The sequence below is a fragment of the Lemur catta genome, chromosome 6, assembly GCF_020740605.2.
Source record: "Lemur catta isolate mLemCat1 chromosome 6, mLemCat1.pri, whole genome shotgun sequence".
Classification (NCBI taxonomy): Eukaryota; Metazoa; Chordata; class Mammalia; order Primates; family Lemuridae; genus Lemur; species Lemur catta.
The window spans coordinates 33,854,856-33,867,366 of NC_059133.1; the positions used below are offsets into that span (position 1 = coordinate 33,854,856).

General features: G+C 36.6%; 1 protein-coding gene across 3 annotated transcripts in view; it reads left to right on the plus strand.

The window, feature by feature from the left end:
* Nucleotides 1-981: 981 nt before the first annotated feature.
* The window catches only part of PPFIA2 (PTPRF interacting protein alpha 2), a 412,913-nt gene continuing 401,383 nt past the window's right edge, over nt 982-12,511 (plus strand). For 2 of the 3 annotated variants that reach the window (XM_045553298.1, XM_045553299.1), the window contains exon 1: nt 5,144-5,392. In XM_045553298.1, coding sequence (XP_045409254.1) covers nt 5,144-5,392 — 249 coding nt within the window. Of the gene's footprint in view, nt 1,001-5,141; nt 5,393-12,511 lie in introns of those variants that run through there. The other variant, XM_045553300.1, reaches the window with a different exon arrangement.

Below are 12,511 nucleotides of genomic sequence, written 5' to 3' on the forward strand. Positions count from 1 at the left end.
CTGCAGCAGCTTCCAGGGGAAGCCCTTGTTCCAGAGGAAGAGGAGGTGGCAGCTGCCTAGGAGGAGGAGGGGTGGAGGAGACGGAGGAGGAGTAGGAGCAGCAACCGCACGAGGCAAGTGAGGCAAGAAGATGCCGTAGCATCCTCACCGGCTCCCAGCAGGTTGGTTCTCCCGGCCAACCGATGCAAGCAAAGAGGCTTGCAAACAGGCTGGGAGGAGAAAATGGGTGTGGGTTTGGGGGTTCGGGGGTGGGGGCTGACTCCTTGCCTTTCCGGAGAAGAAGCGCCTCCCTTAAGTGAAATGAGATGCCCGAGCGCGGAAATAATCGGGGGCCAGGAGGAGACCTGTCCTGTTTATTGCCTCCCCGGGGACTCCTTTCCCTTTAGCCTTGCAACTCCCGGTGTTGCCTTAAACTCCAGAGGGGCTCCGGGCGGGGGACTGGGTGGAGAACTTCCCTGCCAGATACTTCTCACGCCTTTTCCCAAAGCTCAGGTTGAAAAGGACACCTCCACATACCCCAGGTGGCCCGGGCGCGGAGGGGGAGCAGTGCCGCTTGGTTAAGTTTCTGAAAGTCAAACCTGGTCCCCTGTCCCCGGTTCCCCGGCCCGGGGGCTCCAGCGGCACGCGGGGAGCTGTGGCTGCTCCGGCAAAGCGGTTGCTGCTGCTTTAAGAGCCGCCTCCCCCTCTCCTCCTTTGACAATGGTCTGAACCGAGCTCTGCTTCCCAAAGCAAAATTTGCAATATGCCATTTTTCCGATGGATGCTTCTCCTTTTGGCTGCTGACGGAGCCGTGGGAAGATGCGGAGTAGCTGCCTCGCCACCGAGCCGGGGCACGTTCCGGGAGGGCGCCGGGGCACGCGGGTGTCTAAGCTGCCTGTCTCCTCCCGCTGCTAGGGCAAGGGTCCAGGAGTGCTGGGTGTGAGCCTCCCTGCTCGTCAAGCCGGAGACTGCGGTTGTCATTGATCAATTGAAGAACAGGACCCGAAATTACAGACATTAGGTACAGAAACTGTATTTGAGTTACACGGTTTCCTTTCCGCTTTTTTTTTTTATTTTTCAAACCACCTCCTCGGCCCCACCCCGCCCCCAGGGAAGAAGAGATGCAAATTCCTCCTTGTTGATTACTGTTAGGTACCTTTTGCTTTCCACCTCATCCTCTCCGTCTCCTGTTTCTTTGCCTCTCGCCTACTTGGCTCTCTCCTGTTGGGCAGGTTGAAGAATTTTAGCGTGGAAATTATGAAGTCAACTTCTTCAGGGCGGTGGGGGGTGTGGCTGAGAGATAACTGTCCAGCACCGTAGGGTGAGCTGGCTCTCTGGCCATCTGTAAATGCACTAGGGTAAAGAAAGTGTAAATTGCTTCCATTAAAGGTTATAACAATATTTCCTGAGGACAGGGTATTTCAAAGAGTTAAATAGGAGGAGGAATATTCATGTAATGTAATCAGACAATGGCTAGGATTTCTCTCACCGAATTACTCCTTGTGGGTTAGCTGAGGTGGAACTGAGATGGTTAAGACTAAATCTGTTCGGAAGAAACTCATAATAGAGAATAATTGCATTCTTGCTTCTAGTAGGGCCTATATCCTAGTAATATGATTAAATAAAGTTATTCATTGACAGAAAAAAAAAGCCTATTATAGCACTCTCATATCTAAATAGGTACTACTTCTATGGCATATATTGCTAAGGAACACATTGGATCTTAGAAGCCCTTAAGTCATGACTCCAGTGAGCATTCAAAACTTTTATTTTGAAATCTGAGAGATTTAAAAGACATTCAAGGTTATGTGCTAAGAATACAGGAGTTGGTTTTACTGGTATAAAATTCTTTGAGCTAAATTTAAGCACTGGGATAATTAAACCAATTAGGTTTATTATTATTTTTTCCATTCTCATCAAAATTAACAATGTCTCTAACGAGGCCTTGAAACCTTCAATAATTTAATGAGCAAGGCATCAACATCTAGATGAGGATAACCATTTATATGTCCACTTGACTTTAAGGAGAGAGTGATTTTTGAAAAGGCAAGTATCAAAGTAAATTGTTAGTATGCTCTTCCTGATTTTTCAGAAATTATGTGAGGAATGGAGTTTTTAATATTAAAAATGACTTTAAAAGTTAAAAGTGGTATATCTGGGTGAAATATCCTAGACATTGAATTACCATAGCTCTCTGGATCATGCAAGTTGCTTCATATGTCATCCATTCTAGAAAAGGATGTTTAACTCTTACACTGAATGTAGACCTTTAATTGCTTTCAATACGTAAAATGTGTATTTAAGAAATTTTATACTGTGTTTTAAGAATTATTCATATATTTTGTAATTTATGTTAAACAGAATCTGAATTCTAATGAAAGAAAGTAAGCTAACTCATAAAAGCGGCATTTTTTGTAGACATATTTTTTCTCCTAATTTTGATAAAAAGACTTTGGATTTACTCATTTGGGTTGACTGTGAAGAAAAAGCAGCATGTATTATTCACTCTTATTTCCTAAGAACTTTTACATAGTCTGATTTTTATAAATGGGATTTATAGAGTTCAAAGCATCTACTAGAATTAAACCTTTAGGCATGGAAGCAGAATGAGTCATAAGGGTAAAATATTGTTTCTGCAAAGAGGAATGTTGGTCACTTTATAATAGAAATGAATACTTGAATTAGTAATAGCCTTTTATATTTTTTACTGTGTGTTCTCAGTCAGGTAACCTATTGATTACATTATAATGGGTTTTTAGATTATTATCCCTACTTCGTAGAAAAGAAAACTAAAGTTTTGACAGGTGAAGTGACTTACCCTGGTTCACATGCCTCAGGAGTAGAATAGAATCAAGTTCTTTTGAGTGTAGATTTGATAGACTCTAAGTCCCTAAGCTGCTTCTCATTAGAGCATCTTTTGACTGATTAAATCAAGGACCACCTTTTATACCAATTTAAGAGACTAAAGTTTGTGAATGTCTAACGTCCCATGGTGATGACAAGTGGAAATTGTGCATGGGGTAATTGCTACAGCTGTGCTTTTCCTTGGAATTTAAAGTTCTTCTAAGTAATTCAGAACAGAGAGGAACTAATAGCTTTCTTTCAAGAAGAATATGATTTAAAATACAGATTTAAGAATATTTAGATAACACTAAAATTTAAACATTGTGAGTGTTTTGGCACAAATTGACACAGTGCTATTATTTCCTTTTCCAGTACTTTGTTTTAACCTTAAATGTCGAAAATAAACACATTGGCTCCTGGTAGTGATTTCTCAGAATGACACAGCTGTTCAGTGTGTGGATTTCATTCATGCACACAAACTAATAGTTTTAAATAATCAAATGTGTTGGAACTTTCTTTTGTTTTCCAATTCTTTTTCAATTAATGTAAAGAAAATGTACAGCAGGTAAAAAGGAGGCTGTTATTTTCCATCTATGTGATAGTCTTTGAATGAAAATCAAATTGAGAAAAATGCAAAAAATATGTTTATTCATAATAATAGTACCAAGTGTGTATGGGGTGTGTGTGTGTGTGTGTGTGTATTTCAATAGTCTATATGTCTACTCCGTTATTTATTTTAGGGTGAATACAAAATTTAACAAGTTAAGTTCCTGCCTTCAGGTAGCTCAATGTTTTGAGTGATAACCAAAACTTCAAAGCAGTTTGAATTATCCTAAAATTCACTGACCTCTTAATTTTTTTTACAAAGGTTATCAGTCACAAATACTTTTTAAAGTTTTTTTTCAAGTTTCCCCTAGTTTCCAGTGGGCCTTGACCAAATCATTCACGGATAATTGAATTTCTTTCCTCAATAACCCAATTTATATGAAGAATCACATAAAAAGTAATTAACTATTGAGCTGTTAAGTCTTGACATTTTATTTGAAAATATCATCAGAAATATTTTCCCCAAGGACAAGAATATGTAGGCAGACAAATTAATTGACCTTGCATTATAAAACCAAGGAATGCTCCAGGATCAACAGCCAAACCAGCCTTTCTTCACATCAGCCTTTCGCAAAACCAAGCCCTCTAATGAATAGCTCCTGGCCATAGTACAACAACTGAAATTGATATGAGTTTGGTTTCAAACATAAAATAGAGAATGAAATAGAAAATTAGATAATTCCTGATTTTTTTAAGATGCCACATAATAGGTCAATCTTACATCTCAATATCTGTGTTGTCTATTTTAAATCAAATTAATAAATGATTTAAAAATATTCTGGACAGTTCATTTATTTCGTGACTAGAATCTTGTGATTAGCCCCTGAGATGTGAAGTTACATTAGCTAATGTAATTTATGGCATCTGTTTTGTGGAATATTTGAAAGAGTGTTAGTTTGTATTGTTTGGATGAAAACCAGACAATGCAGCTAACAGGAAACAAAGGAATATTATGTATAATTAGGAGCATAATAACCTAAACAAATTGATGTACCTTAGTCTATTTCATAAAGTTTATGTCTAATTCAGTCAGTATCACTTATCTACTCTGTGTAGACCACTGCAGGAATTCAGGAAGAGAGCATATTAAAGTAATAAAGTGTAATTTGTAATGCTTTAAACTAGTTGGTGTGCAAAAAAAATGTGTTGATAAAATAAGAAAGTAAAAGCTAGTTATTATATAAAATGAATACTCAATTATTTTCTAAATGAAAGTGTAAATATCAATTCATTCAATTCCCTAAGTCATTAAAAAAAGATACTTCCTACCCATTAAGTGCCAGACACCGTGCTTGCTGTTAACAGTGTAGTTATTACAAATGAGGGTGACATAGAGGTATTAGCTGCAAGAGATTTGTAAACTTTCAGGGAAAAAAAGGTTATGACATAAGAACTGAAATAACATGTGAAATGAATTAGATGGGATTTAAAAAAACTTTGAGAAGCAGGTGAAACCAAGTTGCATCCGTTTTGTAGATGGGAGAAACGTGGACTATCATGAAAAGAGAAAGCATGCAGGTTGGAGGAAGTGAATGGATCATATTTCATTAAGGTCAAAACATTTAGCTTGATTGGAGTGGGGGCAATGGGTAGGGAAAATAGGGACAATTAGGCTAATGAGCTGCTAAAGGTTTAGTGAGTTGATGGCCAGGTGGCATTACTGGAGATCATTTCCTTACTAAGACTCCGCCTCCCTATTTTTTCTATTTAAGCAATGATGTGTGAAGTGATGCCCACGATTAACGAGGACACCCCAATGAGCCAAAGGGGGTCCCAAAGCAGTGGCTCGGACTCAGACTCCCATTTTGAGCAACTGATGGTGAATATGCTAGATGAAAGGGATCGTCTTCTAGACACCCTTCGAGAGACCCAGGAAAGCCTCTCACTCGCCCAGCAAAGACTTCAGGATGTCATCTATGACAGAGATTCACTCCAGAGACAGCTCAATTCAGCCCTGCCACAGGTATGCTTTTGGGTAGTGTTTGTCCTTCCTATTGTAATTGAAAATGTGATAATATTTAAATAAGATTCACATTATTTCCATTCTTAAAATTGCTTTTCCAGTTAACGTATATGATAGGCCTGTTTTGGTGAGAAAAATTGCAGAATAAAAAATTAGTTCACATGAAACCTTGCCTCAAGCAAAATCATATATTAATATATTGCTGGTGGGCAGGATTGTGTGTGTGTGAAGCATGAGTACCTATCTGGTCTCTTTCTCAAAAGTTTATCTGTATGTTTTGGTGGGAGTAGAAACCACTTGTTGCTCAGCTTTTAATCACCAGGATGTAGGGATAGTTAATCTTTTACTTTTAAACACAATTATGACATTTGGAAATATCTATTTTCAGTTGTTTGGTCTGTCTTTGGAAACAATAGGAATTTGGAAGTCTACTGTCTAAGCCTGCCACCTAATATCTGCTTAAAAATTCTTGGAATTATTGATATATCACCCTCTCCCTTCAAAAAATACGTCAACTAGGTTTTTTTATATTTTTTTAAATATTTTGGAAACTTGAGAAGATGCAAAAGTTCAGCCTTATCCTCTCAAACTTAAAATTGTTAGTTATCTTAAAATACATTTCTGTGAATCTTCTCACTTTATAGAAAAAACTAGAAAATTCTAAGGATTGCCAGCCTATTTATATAAAAAGTAATGTGAGAGTCAGTTTACTTAAGAATAGCATAATTGTGCTTCTTTTAGGTATGAGAAAAACAATAATATATGACTAAGATTTTTAATAATCACCCCCAGTAAACCACAGTTTTCTTTTAAATAGGTTGATTGGCCCTTTTAAAAATAGGTTGATTTGCTCTACTTAAAAGACACTATAGCACGTGTTAAGAGTTGAATTCTCTTTATAAAGTTATGGCTTGTAGCAAATATATTTTCATAAATATTAAAAACTATATAATCAAAGTTGATAAAATTCTAAACCTAGCTATAATATTAACTCACAGAGACATTTATAACTCTCAGAATGGAAAGAATCACTGAGAACCCTCTGTTACATCCTCATTAGTTAATCCCATAACCCTGTATAAATAACTTCTGTACCAGTCCATTGCATTTTCAGTCAGTTTGTCTAGTGTTGAGATGAAATAATGTTTCCTATAACTCTCACTTATTGCTATGATAGTTTGTTTAATCACACAAAATGTGTTGGCTCATTTCAAAAGGAATCTATCATATTTTCAACAAGAATTACATGTTTTAAGGTAGATACTTAAGTCTTTGCAGTTGCTCTCCATAAGGTATCTCTAGAACTATCACCATATGCTCATTCTCCTCTAGGATTATTTAAATTGGTTAATTCTGTTGTTAAAGCAGGGTCCCAGAACTAGTTACACTATTCTTCATCTCTGTGACAAGCATAAAATAGGGCAGTAATTTTTTTTTTCTGGACACAGTGTTTCATTAAAGAAGACTAAGATTGTATTATATTTGGCGACAAGTTCAACGTACTTTCAATATATATTGGGGCAGCAGTAAACTGAAGTTTCTAATTGAGTTGCATAAATGCTACATTGTGTTCTCATTTTCCTCACATTCTTTTTGGGAAGTTGACTCTTTGATCATACTTGTTAAGATTCTGCATGTATTCCTCCTAAATTTGTCTTTCTATATTCAAGTCTGGTATTTTCATTTTAAATCCTAACTTTATCAAAATTACTCTGAAAATAATTTGAGTTTTAAATGTTTTCTTCTTTAAATACTAGGTTACTATTTCATAAGAATGTTGTGAAAATAAAGTACTAGAATAAGAAGCTTTGGGGGAAAAAGGGGAAAACTAGAAAATATTTTCAGAAATAACTATATTGGGCAGATAAATCTCTTTTCAAGGGTACAAGAATGAAAATGTTTTAATTCTAGAAACTCAATTGTATTGAGCATTTAGATTATGATATCATATAAAATTTTAACTCTTAACTTTTAATTATACTGCATAATCTCTTATCTGAATACCCTGGTTATATTTTAGCCAGTTGTGTTTTGGAGTTCAGAATTTTCCTCATTTTCTGTATGTATAGAATGTATATAATGGAACACTCCTCCAGAAGGATTATGGGTAGCATCCCATAATTACATGCACATATTTAGAAGAGGGCTCTATGAATATTTCTACTGCATGAAAAAAATAGACTATAAATAGTCTCATGATAGTACAGGTCTTATTTTAGACCCACCATGTCTGGTACCCATTTACAAATAAAATAAAATTTTCAGAGTGAATGGATTTTAGAATCACAGACTAGAGATTATGAGCCTGCACATTAGTTTTACAAATATTTTGACATCTTTTTACATTAATTTGTATGTTACTATTGTAAATATGTGAGTACCCCTAGAAATCCAAAGGTCCTTAAAGACAGGGGTGATCCTGTCATTTTTTTAAAGCAAGTATTTAATAACCTAATCTGTACCTTCAGGACTATGTGTTTTTTGCATGTATTAGAGGAGTATTCTTCATTAAGTGGTATCTTTGAATCTTTTTCAATGTTTTGTAAGCAATGTACCTGCACTGTATGATGGCATCACATTTGACACTTAGCTGAAAGGAGAAAATTACTACCATAAATGTGAGTTTTAAATATCTGGGTGGGACTGAAATTCAGCCTATGCTCTACTTTCCAGGCTAGGCTCAGTGTCCCTACTTTGCATAAAGGAGACAGATGAGCTAGCAGTGGCCCTGTTTTTTGTCTCTTTGTTTTGTTTTGTTTTTAAAGAATAAGTAGGAATTAAATAATTAGAATAACCAAACAATATGTATGATGAAAGATTTGGGGGTAAGAATGAAGTTTTGTGTAGTGGCAGTGGAGTGTGGGCTATTAACATGTGTAGCAAAAGCTAAGAACGGGGATTTGTATACAGGATAATCTGTAGGATTTTGAGTGAACTGCTGACCAGATAAGGTAATCATGAATCAAAATTATTCTGCCATTTTTATTTTAAATGGATTACATAATATCCATGCACCAGTTGACTACTGCTTCCATAATGCTATGTAACAAATAACACAAAACTTCAGCGGCATACAAGTATATAGGTTTGTGGGATTCAGCTGATCTAGACTTGGATTGGCTGATCTTGGCTGGGATAACTTATGCCACTGGTTAGCTGAAGGTTGGCTCAATCAGGTATACTGGCTATTGTCTGATACAGAATGGTATTGGTTAGGCCAACGGGGCCCACTCAGCTCTATGCCATGTTTCTAACCCTGCAATAGACTGGCCCTGGCAGGTTCTCATGGTCATGGCAGAGGAGTAGGAGAAAAGCAGAAATAAGCAAGTGCTTTTTAAGCTTCTGCTTGAGTCATTTTTTGGTAATGTCCTTTGGCCAAACCGAGTTAGAGTGGAAAGCAGTACAAAATTACATGGCAAGGGGTGTAGGTGCAGGGAGGGGGGAAGCATTGGGACCATCAGTGCAATTGATTTACCACAAATGTAGCTAAGAGTCATTTGGTCCATTGCCATGTTAGGGAAAGTTTACAGTGATAATGTTCCAGTGAAGTTCGGGGATTTGTAATAGGAATATGAACCAGAAAACTAGGAAAGAAAATAGAAATATCAAATATTTATATGAATAAAGAATATTGAAGATAAAGAATGGTATATACTGAAGGGCCAAGGATTTGGACTTGAGTCAGATCTGAATTTGAATTGGGGCTTCTTTATTTGTTAGCTGAGGGATCATTGGAAAGTCGCTTGAGTTTTCTGAAACTCTAATTCTTTAATTGGAAAGACAAGATGATATCTGCCCTTAGGAATAGTTAAAAGGAGGTATGCGTATGTGCTTCAGAAACCCTGAGCATTATAAAATGACAGGTATTTTTCATAAATTGGATAGGCTTAATTCCTTAACAAGAAATTAAGTTAAGGGAGGCTGCTTGAGAAAGAGAGAAATATGTTTATCTTTTGACATTCTAAAATGCAAACTATTTGGGTGAAACTTACTGAGAGTGACAGATGCTGCACTGAAGGCACTTTTATTCAGCAGGCAGACTGCCTAGGTATAATTGGATTTGCTACTTAACTAGCTCAATAACCTCGGTAAAAGTACTTAATTCAAATAATGATAGAAACTGCCTCACAGGATCATTATGAGAAACAAATGAGTTGGAACATGTCAAATGATCAAGTCAATGCCTCACAGATAGTACATGCTCAATAAATGTTAAATGTGGCTATTGTTGCTGTTATTATTACCGTAGATATTATCATCATTATCTTTAGCCAACCTTAACTGCACAATTTTGCTGAGTAATAATGAACACTAGCACATATTGAGAGCACTAAAAATCCTTACTCTCCTCAATCTTTGTTAAATTTTAAAAGTCCTTTGATTTACCCTTTTAAAAAAAAATTAACTCCGTTTTCCTAAATAATTTTCCCAAATTCTCCACTTCCACAATGGCTAGTCTTACATGTCCCTTGATTACATCAAACAACATTCCTTCCTACTGTGCTGAGATTTTAATGTCTGGATTGAGCTCCTTCGTTTTCAGTGAAACCTAATGCCAGCACACTGAGTGTTTTTTTTCCCTTGCTCTGTCAAAAAGAAAGATGCTGTATCTTTTACCTCCTATTGTTGCCATCCTATTTTCCTAATGCATTTTTCTTTCTTCCAGTTATTTTTTTTCCACTGGCCAAATGAAATGGTATGCACTTGCAGCTTTTATTTCTCATTACTTTTTCTTTTCTAACCCTTACAATCCAGCTTGTATCATCACAGTTTTCCTTAAAATACAGTACACTCATGTATGCCACCAATGTATATGTGTTTTGCAAATCTAGTCTTCATCTTTCATTCTCCATGCCCCTTGAATTCTCTGTATCAAGCAATGCTATCAGTTATTTCATTTTGAAATTCCCATCCCCTTAATTCTCCATAACCATTCCTTTTCTAAGTCAGTACGTATGTTGTCCTTCATTGTTCATTCTTTTCCTACATACCCCTATACATCTATCTATACCCATATGTGTTTTTATTTACTTACATTATTCAATATTAAGCATTGTGCTTCCTGTTTAAGAATAATATTTCCCTCTATATCCTTGAACCCTCCTTTTCACCTCCTCTTTTGACTATTTTTTCCTGTCTCTAGTATCTTCAATTACTCTACCTCTCAATTTGCTACTTTTTAAGATATTGAAATACATTCCTTAAAATTAAAATGATTGCACATACAAGAACAAAAAAGCCCCTTGACTCTGTGTTTCCCTTTAACCTCTAATCTTTCCTTCCTCTTCCTGTAAACTTATTTCCCAACTTATATGTCTCACTGTCTCAATTTCTTCATCTTCTGTACGAGTCTGTTTTTTTCCCTTTAATTCTCTATTCAAAATATTCGCTGTCATCAATAACTAATTGGTCATTGCAGTAGGTTTGTTTTATTTGACACTATGATTACTCCCTTCTCCAAAAAAAAAAAAAAAATCCAACACTCTTAACTTTAATGATATCATAAAATCTTGGTTCTTAAAATCTTTTTGGCTTTTTCCTTTCAATTTCTTTCCCGTGAGTAACTCCTCATCTAGCTTCTCCTTCAATGTTAAATAAGAAAGATAAGATTAATTGTAATAGCTAACATTTCTGAATGTTCCCACTATGCCAATCAATATTTTATTTAGATAAACATCCAAATATTAAAATGGTAGCATTTCTCTTTCTCTCTCTCTCTCTCTCTCAGGTAAAGCTAAATACGTGAGGGCCAAGATTTTATTTGCAGGAGATACTAAGATATAATCCAATCAGTAAGTTTAGCATTAGCTCAAACTCCATGTTCAGACTCTGCAAAGATTGAAGTAGAAAAGCTAGAAGAGAGACAGAATTGTTTTGGAGAGTTGTTTGCTGTACATAATCTACCACTCCATGTATGAGGGATGGGGTGATTCCTGTTCGACTTCACCAAGTAAGAGGGACTTCAGGGAAAACCTTCAGAAAGCTTAATGTGTTTCCTCCAGAGGCTGAAGGACATAGAGTCTGAAGTCTTAAAAGCAGCCATGGTGGCTGGAGATGTCCTTTCTCTATAGCAGATGGAAGAGTCACATGGCAGGCAAGCTTCAAGTCCTCCAAAGTCAAGATAAAGTTTGGTGATTTTTGAAAAGCGCAAGGGGAGCTTACTTAGGGTTAGCCTAAACCCACAGAATGTCAGAATCCTGGGTTCCTAAGTGGTGAATCATGAGTGACAAATTGGAGGTTTGATTCCAGAGAAGAGACAGAACAAGTAAAAAAACTCGTAAAGAACAGAAAGAAGGGTACTTTGAGATTGCCACAAAGGTACTCCAAGAGAAAAAGGGTCATTGATTGTACACTTGCCATCACAAAGCTCAGGTTATGGGTGACAGGTGGGTCAGCTCATGCCCCTGTAGTCTTTCCCCCAAGTTTCCCCTTCTCAGGCCCCAACTCTGGAGTGATCAGAAACAGCTGCTGAGGGTGGGGAGGTATCAGAGTAGAGAGAGACCACCCTGCCCCCATCCTCCAATGCAGACTTCAAAGCTTAAAGCAAGCCTGCCTGCATGTAGGGGGAAACTTTAGGTTGGATAGGAGCTCAGGGCTTTGCATATTTTACAATTCTATATTGAACTAGAACTATGAAATCATTACTCTAGACTAAACATTTTAGTTCCAAAACAAAAGACAATAATGCATTGTCCCTATCATAGCAGAAAAGCAAAAACATGTGCCTGGAATTCCATTTGGTATTTATTTCTTCACCTGAATCCGAGGAGATATAATGTTGGTTACTGAATCCAGCTCATTCATTAAACTGGCTAAATGTAACATCTCAATTAATACTTAAGACATTCCAATGAGGTAATTTTATATTATTATTCCCATTTTAAAGATAATAAAACCATGACATAGAGAGGTTAAATAACTTGTTCAACATCACACAGTTTGTAAGTGATATTCACTAGTATTCCATTAATGGCATACGTTTGTTTTTACTCTGAGCCACCTCCTTCATCTCATTATGTCCATTTAGGTTCAAAGAAGTATTAAAGTTCTCCGGAAACCTTCTTTAAGAGACACGGCCCATTAAAAGAATTTCTTTTGATTATTCCTAAGTTTTAATTA